General features: G+C 43.4%; 1 protein-coding gene across 1 annotated transcript in view; it reads left to right on the plus strand.

Moving 5' to 3' along the window:
- The window catches only part of BMPER (BMP binding endothelial regulator), a 169,748-nt gene that overhangs the window by 94,134 nt on the left and 52,847 nt on the right, over positions 1-22,767 (plus strand). The window contains exons 10-12 of the mRNA XM_083706332.1: positions 1,496-1,600; positions 11,605-11,650; positions 16,552-16,881. Of these exons, the coding sequence (XP_083562458.1) occupies positions 1,496-1,600; positions 11,605-11,650; positions 16,552-16,881 (481 nt within the window). The remainder of the gene's footprint in view (positions 1-1,495; positions 1,601-11,604; positions 11,651-16,551; positions 16,882-22,767) is intronic.

The following is a 22,767-nucleotide window of genomic DNA, read 5'->3' on the forward strand; positions in this document are numbered from 1 at the left end:
ATTTCTAAGTAAATATGTATAGGGTTGAACTATTATACAGTTAGTTGTCTCTGTTTCTTGTAGTTCCATAGACATTGTGTTTTGTGGAAAATAGCCTTTATTTTGTTTTGCCTTAAATACTTGCTTTGGTCTGTTGAGATGTGTTAATAATTATTTTTTTCCATATGTCCACTACTTCTTGGTTTATTGCCTCAGTTTTCAAAACTGGGATTATAAACTGAGCAATCTGAGGGGGATCATTTTAAAGTCAAGAAAGGCGTTGTAAAGTTCAGAAAAGTGTAAAATCGGATTATTTTCTGATCCACACATTAGTCTAAAGAGTGCAGATGAGGTCAGCTCACATTAGAATTCAGATAAATTGAATTCCTCAAGTGTCTCTCTTCTTCATTTATTAAAATATTATGTAGAGTAGCAGAGGGAGAAAAATGATTCATGGGAAATAGTTGACTGGGAAATGGTCTTCTGAAAGCCACAAATAAAGTGAATGAGTACTTTGCAAGAGAACTTGAGAAATCCCAGAGGACTGTGTCCTGTGTCAGGTACTCAGTCATTATCTTGAGACAGATTACCCACAGTGCACCCTGCTCTCACCTGTGGCTCATAGAAGCTGTCAGCATTTGATAATAAATAAATAAATGGGTTCCTCTCACATTTTTATTGTATTCTGCACCACACTGATCCACAGCACTCTGTTACTACCTGCCCCACCTTCATTTCCTTCCAATAAATCGAAGGCTTCTGTAAGTTGGATAGAAAAGGAACAGTGGCTGGACCTCTGATGGGTAAAATAATGCTTTAAGAAGTGCATTTGGCCCAAGCAGTCCATAAGGAAGGAAGCCAGGGCATTTCTGAAGCAGCACTTGGGAGTCACAGAGCTCTGTACCTGCTCAAATCCTTGGGTCGTTTTTGTTCTCTATCTGTTATAAGCATTTTCAGATGTTTAGTGGATCAGATGTCTGCCTTTGCACTGTAAGTAATCCAAATCTGAATTCAGTATTAAGTACATTCCTGGGCTGAAGGAGAACGATGCCACATCTGGGAATAAATTTTCAGTGTCCTGACATCGTTATCAAATACTTTCACGCGCGGTAACTTAAACATGCCAATCACAGTGGCTGTGTTGAATCAAATTTTTATAATTATGTCATCCCAAATGAGATGTTCATGATACTGTGTGATCACAACTCGATTGTTTTTCAGGAGAAAAGGCAACTAATCAGGATGTTGCTAGAAAATTCTGACACGTCTTCATTAAGCGTACAGTAAAACTCCTCTATCTGGAAGGATCAGAGTGAAAAACCATCCCTGATGAGCTTCCATCCTTAATCCAACTGGGTGGAGATGGACATCTCAGAAGTGATTTAGACTAAACAATGACATAACTCCCCAACAGGGAGAGAGTTGCTTTTTCCTTGTATAACAGGATGATGCATTACTGGATCTGCTTCCTTCTGCTGCCCCAGCTGATGGCTGTATCATGTTCTCCCTCCTGCAGGATGGAGAGATGTGGTCCTCCGTTAACTGCACCATCTGTGCCTGTGTGAAAGGCAAAACCGAGTGTCGCAAGAAACAGTGCATTCCAGTCAGCAGCTGCCCTCATGTGAGTGTGTGTCCTTTTCCTCCTGTTTATAAATTGATAGAGCTTTTCAGTAGAAACTTTGGCAGGCTTGGTTTACGCAGACTTGGGAAAAGGAGAACCAGAATGAGACTCCAAGTCCTGGGGCAGAGTGAAATATTCAGAACAGGACAGCACGTTTCCCCCTGTTTCTTCTGCTCTCCTCCAGACATTTCTTTCTGATTCTGTGACTTCTAATCCTAGTTTTACATCAACTAGTGCCCTCTCGCTTTACTTGCCTTCATTGGGTGTCTTGTGCCATTGGCATGGTGATTTGCTTAATAAGTACCTGTTTAAAATGTTTGGAGCTGGCTAAATTTACTTACTTGGAAGTATGCCTTAGTATTTCAGTGGAGTTTGCTGGCATGCAAGTGTGCTAAGGATTTCAGTGTACGTTGCTAAGCGGCTCCTACAGGTGGATGTAGGTAAAGAAAGCGGTAAATACATTTGCATAGCCTTTATATAGGGTTGGTAGACAAATTTGGCGTTGCTGTTGACTGTCCCACAGACTGATGTCCTCGGATTTGCATTCATCTGTGTTTGCAAGAAGAAAGTAGCCCATTGGGAGCCAGCGTGGTGTAGTGATTAAGAGCGGTGGACTCGTAATCTGGTGAACCGGGTTCGCTTCCCCGCTCCTCCACATGCAGCTGCTGGGTGACCTTGGGCTAGTCACACTTCTCTGAAGTCTCCCAGCCTCACTCACGTCACAGAGTGTTTGTTGTGGGGGAGGAAGAGAAAGGAGATGGTTAGCGGCTTTGAGACTCCTTTGGGTAGTGATAAAGCGGGATTTGAAATCCAAACTCTTCTTCTTCTTCATTTGCCCACAGTTGTGTGGCAAATGCTGATACTGTATAAAATATCATCAGAACACTTCCACAACAAAAACAGCAAAAACGTATTTCAGGGCTGCCTGCAATTGCTTCCTTCCGTTAAAGAGATTTCTTGAGAGATTTTAGACAGTTTTAGAGATCCCAGAGCTGCAGCAACTATCTGCAGATACGTACGTGTGAGTTTCAGGATACCTCTACTCTGTGAAGATGAGCAAGTGTGAGCCTAAGCACATTTGTACATCAAGAATGTGGTACTTAACTATGGTCTTGCCATGTAGATGTTACTGAAGCAGGGTAATGAAATCCTGCTAGATTAGAATCACTTCAGAAATGTCTCAAAAGCACCTTACCTGGTACCCCTCCCAGAGGGAATTACAAAAGGGAAAGTATATTACTTTGTACCTCTAACACTCTTGGGAACTCTGTTATACTTCAGTGTCCACGATTATCTGCTTGTGTCTCATGTATCTTATTCTGTGCTCAAGAAAGCGAGGCGTGGTCTTACAAAAAAATAATGGATAGGCTGTTTCACAGTATTTTCAGAGAGAGTTCTTTAGAGCCATGAATCATAAAAGCATCATGTCATCAGCCATAATAGACTTCATCATCTGAAGTAGCCTCATATTACTTCCCAACAAAAAAAAAAAATCACTTCCTGTTGATTTTGAGTTAAGGCTGATTAAGTAATCTAATACTAATCTTTATGTTTTGAGAGATGGGGGATGAAGCTATAACATTACATTTGAATGCATTTCATGAATGGGAAAAAATGAAAATGAAAGGCTAATTTTATGCAGAATCAGTTGGCGCTGTGGTTCATAATGAATGTGTTACTAGCAATTTCACAATGCACATCCCAATGATAATGTTCATTGTACAAGGCAGTTTGGGACACTGTGTTTTGCTGCCATGCTACCCTGGTCCTATCGATTCACCAGAATTGTTAAAATTAAGTTGATATTATTATTTATTAAATTTATAAAATTAAAAGTTGGCAAGTCTTCATTATTCTAAACAGGTTTCCTAGGGGAAACGGAAATGGGTGTTTGGTGGATGTCAAATTACCTGCTTGCCTGTTTGGTAGCAATGTGACTGTGTAGTGTTAACAATTGGGACCTGCACCAATAGAAAACATTGCAGTGTGGATTGCTCCTCTTCAAAGATCCAGCCAGCCAACCATACTCTCTTGCACGATACTCCATTCTATAAACCCTCCCCTCTGATTTTCTAGACTCTCCTGATGATGATCCCTTTTGTGCATGGATGGTGCTATTTTGGCTACATACAGAGCACTGAAAATGATGATAGCTCCATTAACCCTGCTGAGATTTTTCTTTAAAAGTGTTGAGAAACAACACATGTCAGTTAATATGTCTCCTAATTTTGGTACAACCTGTAATTTTTCTGAGTACCCCATCCCCTTTTCCCTGGATTAATAACGACTCGATTCCAAATTAAAGCAAGTAGGCCTTCTATATCCCGATGATGGTTGTGGAGAAGGCCCTTGGTAGAGTGGCAGACCACATGCCTTGCATGTAGACAGTTCAAGCTCAATAACTGGAATCTCCAATTAGAAATGGAACATCCTCTGTCAGAAGCCCAGAGAACTGCTGCCAGTCTGTGTAGGAAATACTCACACATTGTAAGGCAGCTTCCAATGTTCATTGGGCCATTGGATGCACTGGTGTCCAGAGGACTTCGAGCCCGTTGTCTGTATAGGGGCCCAACTCTGCTCTGTGCTATTTTGGTAGCTAGAGTCAGGGGTCATCCAGTGTACATGCCAGAAAGGGGGAGTGTGCAAGGAGCACTTGGAAACTCCCACACTTGTGCAAGATGAACAGGAGCCCCCCCCCCAGGCCTAGACTGCTGTACTTCTTCCTTTCTGGACTGTGGGGAAGGCATGATCCATGTTAGGAGAGGTACAGCAAAAGTGGAAGCCCCTGGGATTATGGGCCCAGTGATTTGATATCTGAAGGGGCCCTGGGACCTGCTGGAAGGCTGAGCCATTTCAGCCTCTTTCTGGACCCACTGTGGATAACCAGGCTGGTAGCCAGATGTCTGTTACGGACCTGAAAACAGGTTACCAAAATCCTATCCATCGTCCTTTGCATTCAGCGGCAACTCAAGGCTTAGTTGGTGTTATATGACAATCTTTAGAGAGATTTATTCTGTGGATACATTTTGAGCCTACAAATTTGGGCTTCGGATTTACTCTGGGGCCTGTGTCCCATGCCTAACGTGGACAGTATTGAATTTTTTCGTACACATCTGCTATTCTTACAAACAGAAAGAAAAGTTGCTGGTCGTACTCCAGTGCCAAATGAGGTACAAAACAACAGCAGCAGCTGCTGTTGCACAATGGAACACCACCAAGAAAGAAAAAAAGAAACCCTAATTAGTTCTGTCTTTTCAAAAGAATACGAAAAATAAAAGGAGAGCGCTTGATATAAAACTGAAACTCTCATAAAACGAGGGGAAGAATAAAATATCCTACAAAATTCATAGATTCTCAAATGTGGTCTGCTTATAAATATTCATGGGCCAAATTGGAATTGCATCTCACAGGCCGCTCCTAAGGGAGCCTTCAGTGCTAACGAACTCTAGCAGCACATGTTAGTAATAATGGGCTTCCTTATTCGACAAGACAAAAACAGACTCCTGTGCCAGCCTGGTGGCTCAGGTAACCAGCCATAGCAGGTTGGCTGGCATACCCTAATTTTGCTTGAATTCCTTCCACTTGCAGCTTCCTTGATGGCTGCAGCCCTTTTATGAAAACACTGAGGTAAGACTATCCAGTGCAACGGAGAGGCATTTTTTCAGCTACGTACCTCTCAGCTGTGCATGGTTTGCCCAGTTAAAACCTTCCCCTGCGGATACGGTGATTGGAGGGGGGCGTGTTGCAGCACCCCCGTTAAAAGGACATGAAGGTGATTTATTACAACAGGTGCTTTACACTGAAGGAAGCAACTCTGCAAAATGACAGCACCTTGGCTGCTTTTCTTGGGCACCAGATTGTGAGTTGGTGTTAGCGTTATGTAGTCCGCCTTATATTCCTACTTTTATAATAGCTTTCCCATCATCTGCTTTTCCTTCAGGGTGGTGTCTCTACAACAAAGTTGCGGAGCAGGTTGGGCTGAGAGAGCGGATGACTTAAGATCCAAGGTCACCAAACTTTATGGTTGAGTTGTGATAAGACCAGCCCTCTAGCTGCTGTACAGTGGTGCCCCGCAAGACAAATGCCTCGCAAGACGGAAAACTCGCTAGACGAAAGAGTTTTCCGTTTTGGAGGTGCTTCGCAAAACGAATTTCCTATGGGCTTGCTTTGCAAGACGAAAATGTCTTGTGAGTTCCTGCGGGTTTCCCCCCCCTTTCCCCCCCTTTTTCTAAGCCGCTTATCCGATAAGCTGCTAAAAGCCGCTAAACCACTAATAGCGCTAATCCGCTAAGCCGTCAATGGGCTTGCTTCGCAAGACGAAAAAACTGCTAGACGAAGAGACTCGCGGAACGGATTCTTTTCGTCTTGCGAGGCACCACTGTATCACAGTGGCTTTGAAGGCAGGTTTTTAATACAAAGGGTTTCAAAACCAAGGCTCAGCCCTGGAAAATAAATAACATGTTAACGTAGAAGGATGTGCTTGTGAGCATGTACAGAATGTATTTCATCCTTACAACTCAGCACACTAGAGGTGATTACAATAACATGCTGTGTGCTGAGCTGCTCGTCTTCCAAGTGAAGATGAGAATTTGCAAGTATTTGATTAGAAATCCAGGGAGGGAGGTGGATAATAAAAATATTCTGCACCGCTTAGAAGAACAATACAAGGATGGCCAAGGGGTTATGTGCTTGGCTGCCAAGGTAAGGCTTCCAGTCAGAGATCAGCCTGGCATATCTTAGTGCTGTATTTGACCTTTACCAGCTTTTGCTACTTGGGACCTTGATGCTTGAAGGATCGTCTCTTCCCACACCTGTTCCTTGAGGTCAGCATCTGACGCCCTTTCTGCAAGTGCCTCTGCCAAATCAGGCATCATGGTCGATGACTGTGGGAAAAGTCCCCCTCGTTTAGGTCCACCTGCCGCCAATTGTAATGTCTTTTCAGCACCAGGCAAATATTTCTCTGTTCCTCCAGGCTTTTTAATTTAAGTGGTGGTTTAGGGCAGTTTTAGCTCTGTGAATTTTTATTGCTCTGCTTTGTGTTTTTAATTGATTTAATACTGAGGGGATATGTTCCTCCACTCTCTGTTTCAAAAGTCGTCTTTTTGATACTATAATTATGTTTTATTTGATACATTTTATAGTCGTTTTATTGTAATTGGTTTTTCTTTTATTTAAAACAAGGTTCTTTTCCATCTTGAATGCTATCCACAAAAGCCTCTCCTCTTGCAAAGAGGGGAGGGGTTGTGGGTGGGACCCGATGTCTGCCTCATGCAGGGGGCATAGCCCCCTCCTCCCCCTACTCACCTGGCTGGCGCACCTCGCCCACAGCTTGGAAGGGGCGGGGTTTGCAGCTCAACTTGCTGCTGCGCCAGCCATGCAGCCTCATTTTCCGCCTTCCCGTCGCGAGTCACCCACCCTCCACTCCCTTAGAGCTCAGGGTTTTGGTTTTTCTCTTGGCCTTGCTATGGACCTTAGGTTGGTCGCCCTGGTTGTCCAAGGGGCCTGGTAGGATTTTTTCCATCTGGCATTAGGCCTTGTGGTTTTTTCGCCTACCTCGTAGCAATCGTCACAACTTTCTTGGTATTGGTGGGTAGGTGAGGCTTTGGAATGTGTTTGTGGTGTGTGGAAGGGCTAGGCGTGGCCATCGCCTACGCCTTCAATTTTGGGTATTCCGTTAAAGGAATCCGGCGGTCATGGATCCTGTCTGATGCCTGTGTGGCAGGAGGCCATGGCACGACCCTTGGTGACATCAGGGGAGAGCTTATAGTTGTATTAGCATCAACAGGCTCCACCTACTGGTGAATAAACCCCCTTTTTAGGCTCACCCCTCTTCGAGTGGGTGGAGTCAATTGTCGTGATCCAATGCCTAGGCCAATACCTTTTCACTTGCTGTAATCAATAAAGTTGTGGCCTTTTCTTGCCCATTAACCTTATATTACGTGTCCGTGTGTCTTCATTTCACTAAGCGGGGGTCGGGTCCTCGAACCACAAACTTCTATTATAGGGCAGCCCATCTAAAGTGTGTGTGTATAAAGAACTTATGCCATCTGGAACATAGCTGCATTTCTAGGTTCAATTCCTAACATCTCCAGTTGACAGGATCAGATAATAACTATAAAAAGAGAAAGATCTTTCTTTCTTTCTTTCTTTCTTTCTTTCTTTCTTTCTTTCTTTCTCTCTCTCTCTCTCTCTCTCTCTCTCTCTCTGCTGCAGATGCCTCCTTCATATGCCACATAAACCATAGTTAATGGCTAACCCTGGTTGTGTCCTTCTGGATTGCTTCATTCCTTCCCACTTGTGCGTGGAGAAAAGAGATCATGCTCTCTGGCTTAGTATTATGCCCAAATCAAGGGTTCTGTCTTGTTTAGTTCTCAGCAAACCACAATATGTAGCCAGTGGTTGTTTTTGACTTACTGATTATGACTTGTTGGAGCAAAACAAATTGCAACCTCAGGTTTGGACTTCATGCACAGCCATCCAGCCACCAAAGGTTGACTTCTTAATTAGACTCATAGGCTGGGATCCAAAGATCAGCACAACTAGTTCCATGCACCCAGAGGGGCTTTGGCCTTTTGTTGCTTAAGCCACACGGTGAATCACTTGTAAAACCAAACTTGTAGTTTTGAGAAGCCTTTTTAAGTATCGCATAAGGAGCCTGCTTTATGAAGAAAAAAAGTCAAAAATCCCACTGGACCTGCCCAAGCCCCTGGAGACACACAGAGCGCTTTGAATCTTCTCCATTCAAGCTAATTCCAATGAAATTAATTAAGCTACTTTTTTTAATAAAGATTTTTACTGGAGCTTAAAAAACAAAAACAAAAAACCACCATACCACATGTGTGGTTTTTTTTAAATTTTAGCCGCTGCTGCTCCTGCCAGAAGTTGTTACAAAGGTTTGGCCTCTTCAGCATATCAAATAAAGAACTGAGCCTTGTCTTTATTCAAAACACAGGAATAATTTACAGATTCAGATGAGATTAAAATGGCGTTTGACTCTTCACTAAGCCAGGAGTACAGGAAAACGTCTTCTATCCTCAAAACATACACTGAAACTGCAAGTAACAGAGCTCTGTTTACTCCAATTTTAAAGCACATTTATCTTGTCAAAGAATTCTGGGGCACTGTAGTTTTTTCAGGGTTGGCTGGGAATTGTAATTCTGTGAAGGGTAAACTACCTTGCCCAGAATTCTTTGAGGGGGGAAATGTGCTTCAGATTTGCTTTAAAGGTATAGTGTGTTCACAGCCTCTGGTGATGGAGTTAGGTTCTCTTCCCCCCTTTCTGGATTAGAGTCTAAAACATCAGCTTTTAAAAGACATTATAGGCAAATTGGATCCAGGAAGTGACTTAGCTTCAATTAAGGTGGTCAAGTTCCATCTGTTTCACTATAAGCACTGACACAGAATCCAGACCACACAAAAAGAAATGATGCAGCTCAGGTTTGTTAGTTTTTTAAAAAATAAAGAGCGAAGGAAATGCTCACGAGGCTTCCATTCAACAATTGGAAGCAATTGCCACAAGACTTTTGCTACAACAGGGGATATTGTTACCCTTCAACAATGGCTGCCTGAAATCCAAACTCCAATTTCTCTCCTGATGGTAGAACCTTCAGTCCCCTCTGCTTGCAGAAATTGGCTGGTGACCCCATGTGGCAAAATACCTGCATTAAAAAGTCTTCATACGTGTCTGAGTGAGACTCCCTCTCGCTCTATGATCTTTCCCCTCTTTCCCCAATATTCTAATCATCAAGCTTCAATACCCCCATTGCTCTTTAGACCTCCCCACACTTCTTTTTCAACTTTCAAATTCTGCCAACTCTCCATGGCCTTTCTTATTGCAGTTCAAATTTCAACCTGTCAACGTTGGATCATGACACGATTTGCAGTTTCCACCCTTTGCTCTATTTTTACCTGCAAGCATAAGGCATACAACACTCCGTATAGCCTTACAGCTACAGCTTTGCTTGTGAAAAAAGGTTTGTTTATATCACACCAGTTTGACCAAGCCTTCACTACTATTCTTCTATAGGTATCACAAAGCACTGACCCACTATATTAAGAGTGTGCAGGCCAGCTCCAAATAGACTTTCTTTACCTGCTACTTTCTTCAACACGCTTGAAGTGCTCAATAGACCTCAAGACACCTTCAACCTGTCCTGACTTGGTGGTGGCTGGAGGAAGTTCTGGAACATTGTTGCTATTGATTCCAATTTTGCTTCTTTCAATCATGGAGTATGTTTTAGATAAGCACCAATAGTCAATGTGCCTCTTTGGGGTGTCTGTCTTTCCCTTTACCATTTTTTCTTTTCAAAGTGTTTAACTTTGCTTTTCTTCTGTGTTACCTTGAAGCCTGTGTAAATTGTTCACTAGTTGAATGCTGAATGCTAAAAAAATGTGTCAATGCAACTAATATGCCCCTAATATGTATGTGTTAGGGAACTGCCATCGGAGCCAGAGGCAGAGGGAAGGCTCCAGAGGGATGCCAGAGAGGGTCCCAGTAGGGAGAGAGGCAGCCCATCTGTTGGGGAAGGAAATCAGCGTAGCACCAGTGGAGAAGGGGGGCAGATGGGGGAATCGGCGAGGGGGCTCTAGGACTCCTCGCCAGAGACCAGCGGGGAGAGCACGGGTCCTCCGTTGCCCACACCCTCCCTGCGCAGAAGACTTCCGCGCAGGGAGTGTAGGAGGAGACTCGGCGTCAAAGAACTTCTTTGCTGGAAGAAGTTCAAGAAACGCCCACTGACGGATACTGCCAGCGATTGAGACAGCCACGGATGGGTGGCTGTCTGGACAGAAAGGGTTCACCCAGGTAACCCAGCTAGGTGTGGCGACAACTTACGCACGAGCAACCCCTAGAACCATTACAGTATGGTATATAATAATCTGAATATACTTCATTGAGTATTTTTAAATTATTATTATTTTTAATACTAACCGAGTTTATTTTTGCTTCTACTACCCCAATATGGGAGCAACTATAGTCTTAGCTGATATTTATATATATGAGCATGACGTTAACTGACATTAAGAAAACAATAGAACCATAGAATTGTAGATTTGGAAATGAAAATGAGGATCATCTAGTGCACCCCCCCCAAAAAAAGTGCAGGAATAGACATGACCGTTTAGAAAGCAAAAAATAAATAAATTGTGTTTTTAAATTGGATAGTGTAATTTGTGAATTTGGGCCCATTGTGCCAAAAATCAGATGAAGTCACACCAAACTCATGTTTCGGTCTGTCAACTTGATTCGGAGTGGCACCTGGCATCCAAATGTCAGTCAGGACCCCCACCTTGGGAACCCTTGTCCTGAGTTTGATAACAATATCTTGAGTGGCAGTTGAACCTTTGGGTGAAGTCATGCCAAAGTTACATTTCAGTCTGCCATCTTGATTCAAAATGGCTCCTATAGTTTCAACAACAACAAAGACCACCGTTCCAACTCAAGAACCTTCGCTCTGAGTTTGGCACTTATATCTCGAAAGGAGGCTGACTCTGTGTCAAGAAATGTGTGAAGTCGTGCCAAAGTGATCTTTCAGTCTTCCTTCTTGATCCAGAATGGCACCCAGCAGCCAAACAGTGACAAAGTCTGCCACCCCCATCTCAGGAAATCCTGTGCTGGGTTTGGCAACAATATCTTGAAATTAACAATTATCTTGACAAACCTATGCCAAAATATGGGTATAGTCACATCACAGCCACATTTTCATCTTGATTCAAAATGGTCCTCGCACCCAAACATCAACCCCACCTTGGGAAGCCTCATGCCAAGTTTGGAGACATTACCTTGAGAGGTGTCCAAGCTTATAGAGAACAACAACAAACAAGTGGACAAACAGATTGCTTTCCAAAATATATAGTAGATTGGTTGCAGATTTGTATACAGATACATAGCTGCAGAAGGAAAGTTTTGAATGGCTTTCCACATTTTTCTATACTTTCAAACTGTGACCATTGCTCCAAATGTCTTCCCCCTGCCATTAAATATTGTTTATATTTATCCCATTTAGGGAAAGATCCTGAACCGAAAAGGATGCTGTCCCATTTGCACTGAAAGTGAGTAAGTTCATTCTTCACATTTTTCCAACAAGTTTTTGAACTCTTCACACACAACTGCTATCTTGAGTGTTACTCCTGGCCTAGTCCATTTGCCATTATTGGGAGATTCTTGCCTAGCCTATTGAGCCAGAGGTTGACACCAGTTCCTTGGTTTCACAGCTACCGTAGCCAGATGATTAGCAAGTAGTCTGCTTTCTCACAAAAGACAACCCTTGACAACAAGCCCAGACGCTGAAGAAATAGTCTGGAACTAGGAGTCAATAACTCTCGCTTCTTGGATTGGGGTTTGATATTTCAAAATATTCCTGGGGAAATGAGAGAGACCCAGGTTCATTTGCGAAGGTGTGAATGTATATTATTGGAAAGGGCAATAGTCTACTTTCTCCAAAGAAAGCAAGTGCTAAATGCTAAGTCTCTCCAACGTGATTTATAAGGCAGCACGGAGGTACAATTTAAAGGCTGGTAAAAACAAAATATGGTGTATGGGAAATATGTTGGAGTACAGAAGAATATACAAAAGAGAAAAGGAAGAGGGAACAGCCCATAAACATTGAAAAGGGAAGAATTCCTTGGACACCACCCTGGAAATAGGTTATGATTGACAGTGGCTTGAATTACTGCAGGTGAATATTTCTAAAAATATTCACCCGGACTATCCTTTCAATCACAGCTAGTCCATTAATTGGACATAGATTTAAACAGTGCACAGTGCAATTTATCGTTGCAAAATACCAGAATGATAATGAGAGAAACTTCACTGAATGATTTTCCACTTAATTTAATGCAGCTTGTAGTTTTCCTGGGCTATAATGAAAATATTTATAGATGGAAAGTCAGTGGGATTAAACACTGAGTATAGGAGTTGCTCTTTCTGAAATATTTTAACTGAATTTTGAAAGAACTATGTTTTAAATCTCGGTGGTATGTAATTTTGGTTGAATTATGAACAATTAACTTAAATTGTTGCATGATGCTCCCTGGTGTATTATATAAACAAGAGCCCTGAGCATGTGAGAAACCAGAGGCAATGTGCCTTTGCCACCAAGCTGTGGGCACATCATTGTAAAATAACAGCAGAGATATGCCAAGTGGTGCAGTCGCTTCATTAGGAACAAATTGTACTTGTAGCTGTGGGAAAGTGACTCATCTGAGGCGTTGGGAAATAAAATGGACCACCTTGTGTTTCTGTGCTGTTCCCCACTGAAATCACTACAAGCTTTTCCAGTGACAGTGGGAGGGTTCAAAACACAATAGCCGACATTCCCACTGAGTTTTTATCTAACGGAATGATGAAGACTCTCCTTCTCCTTATTCTTGGAAGTCAGCAAGGCCTGACAAGGTACCAAAATAAAATGGCCTTTCCAGAATGGTGGGTTGCCTCTCTCTGTAGAAGCCTTGTGGTTCGGGGCAGTAGCACTTGGAATAACAACAAGGAGATATAATGCCCTCAGGCAAGGTGGGTGAATAGGAAGTTGGATCCTAAGCAAAACAGATCCTAAAGAAAATGGGTCCCTTGACCTATGGCACACAACTAACAACTAAAGCCAGTGGATCCCACCAGAAACCAAAAAAATACTATGTTGACTGTTGTTGTTGTTGTTGTTGTTGTTGTTATTCAGTTTTCTTTTCCATCTAAGTTTTAGTGGTCTAGTAGCAGATACCTCTGATAACCTTGTGCCTCACAAGGAGAATTAAGAAGGACATGTTTCCCTTGCCTTTCTCGCAACTGAAGTCATCACACAGGGCAACCAGAGCCGTATCTGTGCCAAAACTGGGCCTAAACGAATCTCCACCCAATAAACATGTAAATTGCAGATGAGCAAAACATATATGCATCTTTAAATTCCGGGTACATGTTCCTGGGGGCCTTGGCCACTCTGGACATGCAGACATGGGTGTTTAAAGATACTTGTACAACTGTATAAGTTATTCCTGGCATTGCATGTACACCAAGTGTGAAGCTATCCCAAAAGTTCTTGACTCAGGTTCACAGTCCTCATTCACAATATCAGTAAAGAAAAGTAATCCTTTTATCTGACTCCACTATTCTTTCCAACTATGTTTTGTGTCAGTTAAGTGTACTCATAGAATCTGTTGTGATTAATTTCACTGATTCAACTGTATACCTACTTTTGAGCCACCCTGTATAAATGTGTTGAGACACATTGCTGGGTTGTTTTTGTACACCATGAGGAATGCAATTCAGCTTCATTCTGCCTGTGATATTCCTAGCTTTCAAATTAATGTTTGCCCCCATTTGATTTAAGGATCTGCAGCTTGCTTTGATGCTGAAGCCTAATTCACATTTTGGCCAACTGTCTCCTGTGTTTCATTTTTGGTTTTTGAAAAGCCAAGTCCCGTTGAGTTATGTATGTGTGAACAAATTACTCTCCATTCTGTTTTTTAATGTCATAGTTTTACTCAGAAAGCATCCAAATCCCTCTTAGTTATGGTTTATATAATATTTTCCTTGGCTGCTGTAAATTAGCTGCAAGCCCTGCCTCAAGTGTCTGTTACATCTGGACACTTTGGAATTAAGTTAATTCCAAAGACTCTTCTGGTGTTCTGGCCCGTCTTTCCTCCGCTGCCTTTTGCACAGATTGTGCGAGAGTCTTGAATTCCAGTTCTCCCCGCATGCAAGAAAGCCATCCTCCTAATATGGTCATTTCTTTCTTTTCTGTTGTGGCATGTGGGTTATTAGATACCATGAAAACAGTCCAAGAATCCTTCAGAACTCTTTCCAATAGCTAAGTAATTTAGAGTATCAACTCACCGCATCATGAGCTCCTAAACTGAGACTGTCAAGTCCAGGGACAAGTAAACTGTATGATTTGGGATAGTGAGTGCTGGGGATGTGAAGTAAATGGCCATTTACTTCATGTCGGTGCATATGTTGGTATACAGCTTGGCCCCATGCCTTGTGAATCTGGAAAAGGGTATTCGTTTAGTGAAGTCAATGGAGCACAGAGGATATTTTGACAGCAAAACCGAACACATGCATTTTAAAGTCACATTCATCTGAAGGGGAGAGAATTAAGCATGTGATTCACTCTCTCTTTCAAATCAGTGAGACTTAAAAGTGCTTAAGCTCCCTCAGCATTGAGTAACTGGAGACAGACACTTCACACCAGGGATGAAGGGAAAGACTTCCTGACCCCAGAGGCTGTACCCAGAAAGATTGGGACCTAATCATTGTTTCCACTTGAAATTAAGCGCTGCTTCTTCCCAATTTCTTTGTCCATCCGTCCCCTGATGAAAGTTTGGTTACACTCTGAAGTTTCCTTTTGCTGTAAAGGTCCACAGGACAGGACGCCACACAGTGAGGTGTGAGGTAATTCAGCCCACTTCATGTCTAGGACGGATGGACTCAATGTGTGGCCAGCTGGAGGACCAGAGAAAATGTCAGGAGGAGGAGGGCAGGTGCCCTCAGAAACCATACTAAAGGACTATACAGTCGTACCTCGGCTCCAGAACGACTTGGGAGTCGAACATTCTGGCTCCCAAACAATCGAAAACCGGAAGCGGGTGTTCCGGTTTTTGAACATGTTTTATTTTGGAAGCCGAGCGTCCTGTGCAGCTTCCGCTATTGTTTCCAGTGCACCTGCGCAGTGGCGTAGCGTGGGTTGTCAGCACTCGGGGCAAGGCAAGTAATTTGCGCCCCCTAACCTGGTAGGGGCTGAGAGCTGCGAGTGCGAGCGCACCCCCCCCAGATGTTGCGGCCGGTGCGGCCGGCCCCCCCTGCACCCCCCACGCTACGCCACTGCACCTGCGCAATTGGAAACCAGTTGGAATCCGCGCCTTGGTTTCCAAACATTTTGGAAGTTGAACGGATTTCCGGAATGGATTCTGTTCAACTTCTGAGGTATGAGTGTATAGTAATAAAAACTGAGAAGAGTTGAGGTTTCAGTGCTGCTTCTGTTGATTTTTCTTATTGAATTTTTAGCAGTTCGATTCAATTGCTTCCATTTTTCTGATTTTGAGACTGTCACTTGTAATTTGATTATGGTGATTCATTGGTGTTAAATGTATCAGGCAAACGAAAGCCAGGACTTTCCTATGAATTATTTCTTCACCGCTCCAATTCATACAATCAGTTCATTTGGGACATCATAAATTGTTTTTGTTTTTTTAAAGCAGTTCTGGCAGTAATTATTTGAGAGTCTAGGCTACAATCCAGTACAGAATTAAGCATGCTTAAAAGTCCATCTATTTCAGTGGGATCTTCAAATGCACTTAATTCTGTGTTGGGCTGTGGCATTAATAGATTCCATTGCCTTGAATTTCTTCTCTTCCAAAGAATAGCAATGTTTAATCCAGATTGCACAGCGCCAGTTGCCTTTTCCTTTATTATGTGGCAATGCAGAACTTCTCCTTTACCTTTGTGATGAAACCAAGTACACGTGGAATGCTGTATATAGTGTTAGTTGTCAGTCCTCAATCTTCTACCATTCATTGGATGACACTCAAATTCTAAAATTATGAAAGAGGTAGAACCTCCCCTCCAAACAGTCCTACATATTGCCAGAGCTGCAATATACAATTCATGGATTCTACCTCCACTTACCATTTTCTACAGCTGCAACAGTATCCTGGGGATCCTACAGACTGTGGGCTCTGATAATCTATCTCATTCCAGGACTTAAGGGCCATTTCATGACAGCAGTGCTCGGTTTCTCATTGAGTGTACCCTTGAAAGAAAATGCATGGTTTTCATGTCTTCTTCCAAGTGTTTGTCTCATTCACACACAAACACACACGTTTCTTTAGATATATGCCTCGGTCACATTGTTTATGAAGTGGCCCAAAATGTTGGAAGGCCGTTTGCATTCATTTAATACCTGCTTTTCCCAACATAACATTTGGTCTTGATGGTGCTTTTGTTTTTCACTCACCTGCAGAGCCTGGAGTTTGCACTGTATTTGGAGACCCCCACTACAACACTTTTGACGGACGGACATTTAACTTTCAGGGAACATGTCAGTACGTTTTGACGAAAGACTGCTCCTCCTCTACCCCGCCCTTCCAGGTGCTGGTGAAGAACGATGCCAGGCGGACTCGCTCTTTCTCCTGGACAAAATCTGTAGACCTTGTGCTGGGCAGCAGTACCATCAGCCTCCACCAGCACCTGACAGTGAAGTGGAACGGGACACGGATCTCCCTACCTTACGACACGCCACACTTTCACATTGACTTGGAAGGCTACCTCTTGAAAGTGACTACCAAAGCAGGTGGGGCTACATGAGTGCCCTGCTTCTCAGGGCAAAGTAGTAACACAAGGGTGACATGTGGCATATGGATGCTTTTGTTTTGTTTTGGCTCTATAAGCTCTGGCGGTATTTACATTACCTTACATTAGAGTTGTATCCCATTCTATCAGTATAGAAGCAACACCCAGGGCAGCTCCAGTAAAATAAGAATAAACAATTTAAACCAAAATTAAGAGGACCTCCCCATTTCCCTTCCATGCCAGTTTTGAATGTGATCAGTTTTAGGTCTACTCTGTCCCTGTTCTGGATATTTTTTTGTAGAGAGGGGAATTCACCCACGCACAAAAAAATCATATTTAAATTGGACACATTGATCCCTAAAGTGTGCATTTTCCATGCATTCTTCCCCCAAAATATAAATTTGCGGTTTTCAGTGCATTCCCCCTAAAATAAGCATTTTTGCACATTTTTTTCTGTAAAATAATCATTTGTGTGTGTGTGTTTTCAAAAACTGATAGTATCATAGAATTCAGAGAAATGCAAAATCCAATAGATTACTGTATTCCAAATCACATATAATCCGGACCAGCAAATTAGGTTGATTGGGTTTAAAATGCAGACTTGGGGGGGGGGGGGAAATACATCCTTATATAAAACATCAGAATCAGCTTAAGAATGAAGCTGTGCTCTTCATGCATGCCTCAGGAAAAATTCTCAGATAATTTCCTGGGTTCGCCTTTTTAAAAAGAATAAAATTTATCAGGATCTGACAAAAGTGTCTATCCACCTCTGATGAACCAATGCACAGGCAAAGTTTGTGTAAAATGAACCAGGGAAGCTTTTGCCAACACAAGGTTTCCCTTTCCCATCCCCATCAAATAAATTTGAATTATCAGAAAATTTCTACTTGACGCTCCTCCACCTGGCGTCAAGGCTTATGTCAGGCTTACAGGTGTTTAAACTGGGGGTTCCAGGGTATTGGTTGCCTAGTTAATGAACATGGGCAATAAACACAGAATTGACTGCTTTGCCATTGTGGAGTTTGGTTCTTATAAAATGATAGTAATTTTGCCAAGGGAACCTTAGGATTACAGTGGTGCCCCGCAAGACAAATGCCTCGCAAGACGGAAAACCCGCTAGACGAAAGGGTTTTCCGTTTTGGAGGTGCTTCACAAAACGAATTTCCTATGGGCTTGCTTCGCAAGACAAAAATGTCTTGCGAGTTCCTGCGGGGGTTTTTCCCTCCCCCCCTTTTCCCCAAGCCGCTAAGCCGCTTATCAGCTGATCCGCTAAGCCGCTTAACAACTGATCCGCTAAGCCGCTTAACAGCTGATCCGATAAGCCGCTTAACAGCTGATCCGATAAGCCGCTTAACAGCTGATCCGATAAGCCGCTTAACAGCTGATCCGCTAAGCCGCTTAACAGCTGATCCGCTAAGCCGCTTATCAGCTGATCCGCTAAGCCCACTAAGCCGCTAATAGCGCTAATCCGCTAAGCCGCTAATGGGCTTGCTTCGCAAGACGAAAAAACCGCAAGACGAAGAGACTCACGTAATGGATTCTTTTCGTCTTGCGAGGCACCACTGTATCATCACAGCCCCAAAAAGCTTCTGAAGCAGCCCCAGGACACAGTTTGAAAACAACTGATCTCAGTTGTAGTTACGGCAAAAGCAGACATCAGGAATAAGCAAGCACTGTGCCAGAGGGGCTTGTAGAGTAGGGAATGAGTTCAGTAAAACATGTCCAACCCAAACAAACTCAGTAAAACAAAACAAATCCAGAAGGCTTTAGCAAACCCACCAGCCAACATGGCCTGCATGAAAGTTGCTTGCTGAACCAAAAATTGGTGTGATATTGAACCCCAAGTGTGCAAGGAAAGCTGTTTGCTGCCTCCCTGAAGTGCGGTGTTCTTGCGTAACATCTGTCTGGGTTTGCTTTCTGCCCAAATGAATTGCTTTTGCAACTGGATTCAGTCTTTTGTGTGCATGTGCATCTTGCATCATTCAAACGAAGCATGATTTAATTGGGAAATGGAGAACATCTGGTAGCTACTTTAAAGAAAACAGGTAAATGGGACGGTACAGAAATCTGAGGTTGCTGAATCCTAAAATTTCAAGATGCTTGACTATGTTTTATTAAATAAGTTTTATTTTTATTTTTCAAAGTTTAATCTATGGGTGTCACATTGAAATGAATTTGAATTTGATGGGCCAAATTTCCACCCACCAGATGGTTAGAAAGAACATCTGTTCATGAACAACAATCCCAGCCTCCTTTGTCAAAAAGCAGCCTGAAGTGCCTGCTTGGGGGCAGATCTACTCATAAGGAAGGCGGCTGATCTACAAGGCTCCTTCTAACTCTATGATTATAAATACCCCGGCCTGCTTCTTTTCAATAAGTGGTGCCTACTTGCCAGACGAAGGCGGCAACTTTCCGCATGATCTAAGAGGCTGGATTGATTTATTCAAAAGCAGCTTTGAATTCCTTGACAAAAAGTGGGGTGTATTTAAAAAATAAATAGATAGATGATAGAGATGATGATAGATAGATAGATAGATAGATAGATAGATAGATAGATAGATAGATAAAGGTAAAGGTACCCCTGCCTGTACGGGCCAGTCTTGCCAGACTCTAGGGTTGCGTGCTCATCTCGCTCTAGAGGCCGTGAGCCGGCGCCGTCCGAAGACACTTCCGGGTCACGTGGCCAGCGTGACGAAGCTGCTCTGGCGAGCCTGCACCAGCGCAGCACACGGAAACGCCGTTTACCTTCCTGCTAGAAAGCAGTACCTATTTATCTACTTGCACTTAAGAGTGCTTTCGAACTGCTAGGTGGGCAGGAGCTGGGACCGAACGACGGGAGCTCACCCCGCCACGGGGATTCGAACTGCCGACCATACGATCAGCAAGTCCTAGGCACTGAGGTTTTACCCACAGCGTCACCCGCGTCCCTAGATAGATAGATAGATAGATAGATAGATAGATAACCACCCACTGTTCATCCCTTCCTCTCCTTCCTCCCCCTCCCCAGCCAGTCTTAAGAATATAGAAAGGTAAAGGGACCCCTGACCATTAGGTCCAGTCGTGGCTGACTCTGGGGTTGTGGGGCTCATCTCGCTTTATTGGCCGAGGGAGCCGGCGTACAGCTTCTGGGTCATGTGGCTAGCATGACTAAGCCACTTCTGGCGAACCAGAGCAGTGCACGTAAACGCCGTTTACCTTCCCGCCAGAGCGGTACCTATTTATCTACTTGCACTTTGATGTGCTTTCGAACTGCTAGGTTGGTAGGAGCAGGGACTGAGCAACGGGAGCTCACCCCGCCGCGGGGATTTGAACCACCAACCTTCTGATCGGCAAGTCCTAGGCTCTGTGGTTTAACCCAAAGCGCCACCCGCGTCCCCTTAGGAACATAGGAAGCTGCCTTATACTGTGTCTGACCATTGGTGCATCTTGCTCTGTAATGTCTATACTGACTGGCAGTGACTTTTCAGGGTTCCAGTCAGGTTGTCTCTCCCATCCTTACCTGGAGATTCCAGGGATTAAACCTGGGAGCTTCTGCATGCAAAGCAATGCTTGACCACTGACCTACAACCCTTCTCACAGCAGCAGCAAACATATCTAGGAGTCCTCGTAGAATATGATATGGCTGGGGGTAAGTGGCAGGTGGGGAAATGGTTAAACATCACCTCATTCCTCTCCCCCATAAATTATGCCACAAGCACTTCTCTAAGTGCTTTTTAAAAAGATGTATGGCAGATAAAAAAAGATGTATAGCAGAGACATCACCTTGCCAACAAAGGTCCGTATAGTTAAAGCTATGGTTTCCCCAGTAGTGATGTATGGAAGTGAGAGCTGGACCATAAAGAAGGCTGATTGCCGAAGAATTGATGCTTTTGAATTATGGTCCTGGAGGAGACTCTTGAGAGTCCCATGGACTGCAAGAAGATCAAACCTATCCATTCTGAAGGAAATCAGCCCTGAGTGCTCACTGGAAGGACAGATCCTGAAGCTGAGGCTCCAGTACTTTGGCCACCTCATGAGAAGAGAAGACTCCCTGGAAAAGACCCTGATGTTGGGAAAGATGGAGGGCACAAGGAGAAGGGGACGACAGAGGATGAGATGGTTGGATAGTGTTCTCGAAGCTACCAGCATGAGTTTGACCAAACTGCGGGAGGCAGTAGAAGACAGGAGTGCCTGGTGTGCTCTGGTCCGTGGAGTCACGAAGAGTCGGACACGACTAAACGACTAAACAACAACAAAATGGCAGATATTCTGCTTCCCATACCTTGGCCTTCCATGGTTGATCATTTATATTGCCTTCTTTAACCACAGGATTGATGTGAAGCATAGTCAACATCTAGAAAGCATTTAAAGGCTATCACAGCATATCCTGCTGGGCCAAGAACTCATACACCTGCTTCTTTGTCCCCTACAAAATAAAGCCTCAGCTCTGGGCTTGTTCATCAGAGTCGCAAGATGGGGGGGGGGGGAAGAATGTTTGTGGCTGTCTGTGGAATGCTCACAAGAGGAGCATTATTCATAAGCTCTAATTAAAAGCATCTTGAGCGTCTCTCTTCACTGCCAGCTGAGTTATGAAATTCCACTGAATTCCTGAGAACCATTCTGGATGCTTTAAATTGACTAAAATGTGATTCTCTTGTTATTCCGGTTGTCTCTTCTCTGAGCTCAGTCAACTACAGCAAACATCATTGTCTTGGTTTTGGCAGAGACTGGGCAAACATGGCGGGTAATGGTTCACTCAGTAGTGTGTAATTGAAGCATATTACTATCCAGATAATTTCCCCTTTAACTAAAAGGGCTCATATTCTTCACAGTGAATTCCACGTCTAATACTTTGCTCCTGATATTAGTGGCGGCACAAGAGCACACATGCTTAGACTGGGATGTTGCAGTACTGGGATAGATAGATCCAAAGTCTGCCTCAGTATAAAACATGTTGGCACGTTCAAACCATTTTGAGTTCATATGTTAAGAAAAGCACTGTGAAATATTTCAGGGTGTCGGGCACAGGTGTTTCCCAGATCTTTTTTGAAAAACTAGCTTATTTCCCTTCTGAGCCAGTTTTGCACAGATTTATGCATATGTATGTTCTGTCCGGGATGCGGGTGGCGCTGTGGCACAAAGCCTAGGACTTGCTGATCAGAAGGTCGGCGGTTCGAATCCCCGCAACAGGGTAAGCTCCTGTTGCTCAGTCCCTGCTCCTGCCAACCTAGCAGTTTGAAAGCACGTCAAAGTGCAAGTAGATAAATAGGTACCGTTTCGGTGGCAAGGTAAACGGTGTTTCCATGCACTGCTCTGGTTCTCCAGAAGCGGCTTAGTCATGCTGCCCACATGACTCAGAAGCTGTACGCCGGCTCCCTCGGCCAATAAAGCGAGATGAGTGTCGCAACCCCAGAGCTGGCCATGACTGGACCTAATGGTCAGGGGTCCCTTTACCTTTACTATTTTCTGTTCTGATTTTGCGTTTATTTGTTTTTTTAAAAAAAATATGAAATAATATTTTCTCTCAATGTTTAATCACACTCCCTTCTTAAAATAGACATTTTAATATAACTTTTGCTACAAATTCGAGCTGAGAATTTCATCACATAATTTGACCAGTGTGAAATCCAAATAGTACCTGCATTTCAATCCACACATTAATCCAGGAGCAATGCTGGATTAAGGTGCTTGGGGGCCCTGGTGAAATTTCCAAAAGGAGCCAAGCTGAGAAAATAAGGCACAAGCTGGTTAAGCAGAATTTGTGGAAACCTCCTAAAGACAGTAAAAAAACATCCTATTCTGTATATCTCCAAATGGGACAGATGTTGCACTTTTTGCCTTAGAATTTGACTAGTTATTTTATATCCTAATTCCTATCCAAGAGATTCCTGCATTGCAGAGGGTTGGA

Source organism: Podarcis gaigeae (assembly GCF_964106915.1).
Source record: "Podarcis gaigeae genome assembly, chromosome: 12".
Classification (NCBI taxonomy): Eukaryota; Metazoa; Chordata; class Lepidosauria; order Squamata; family Lacertidae; genus Podarcis; species Podarcis gaigeae.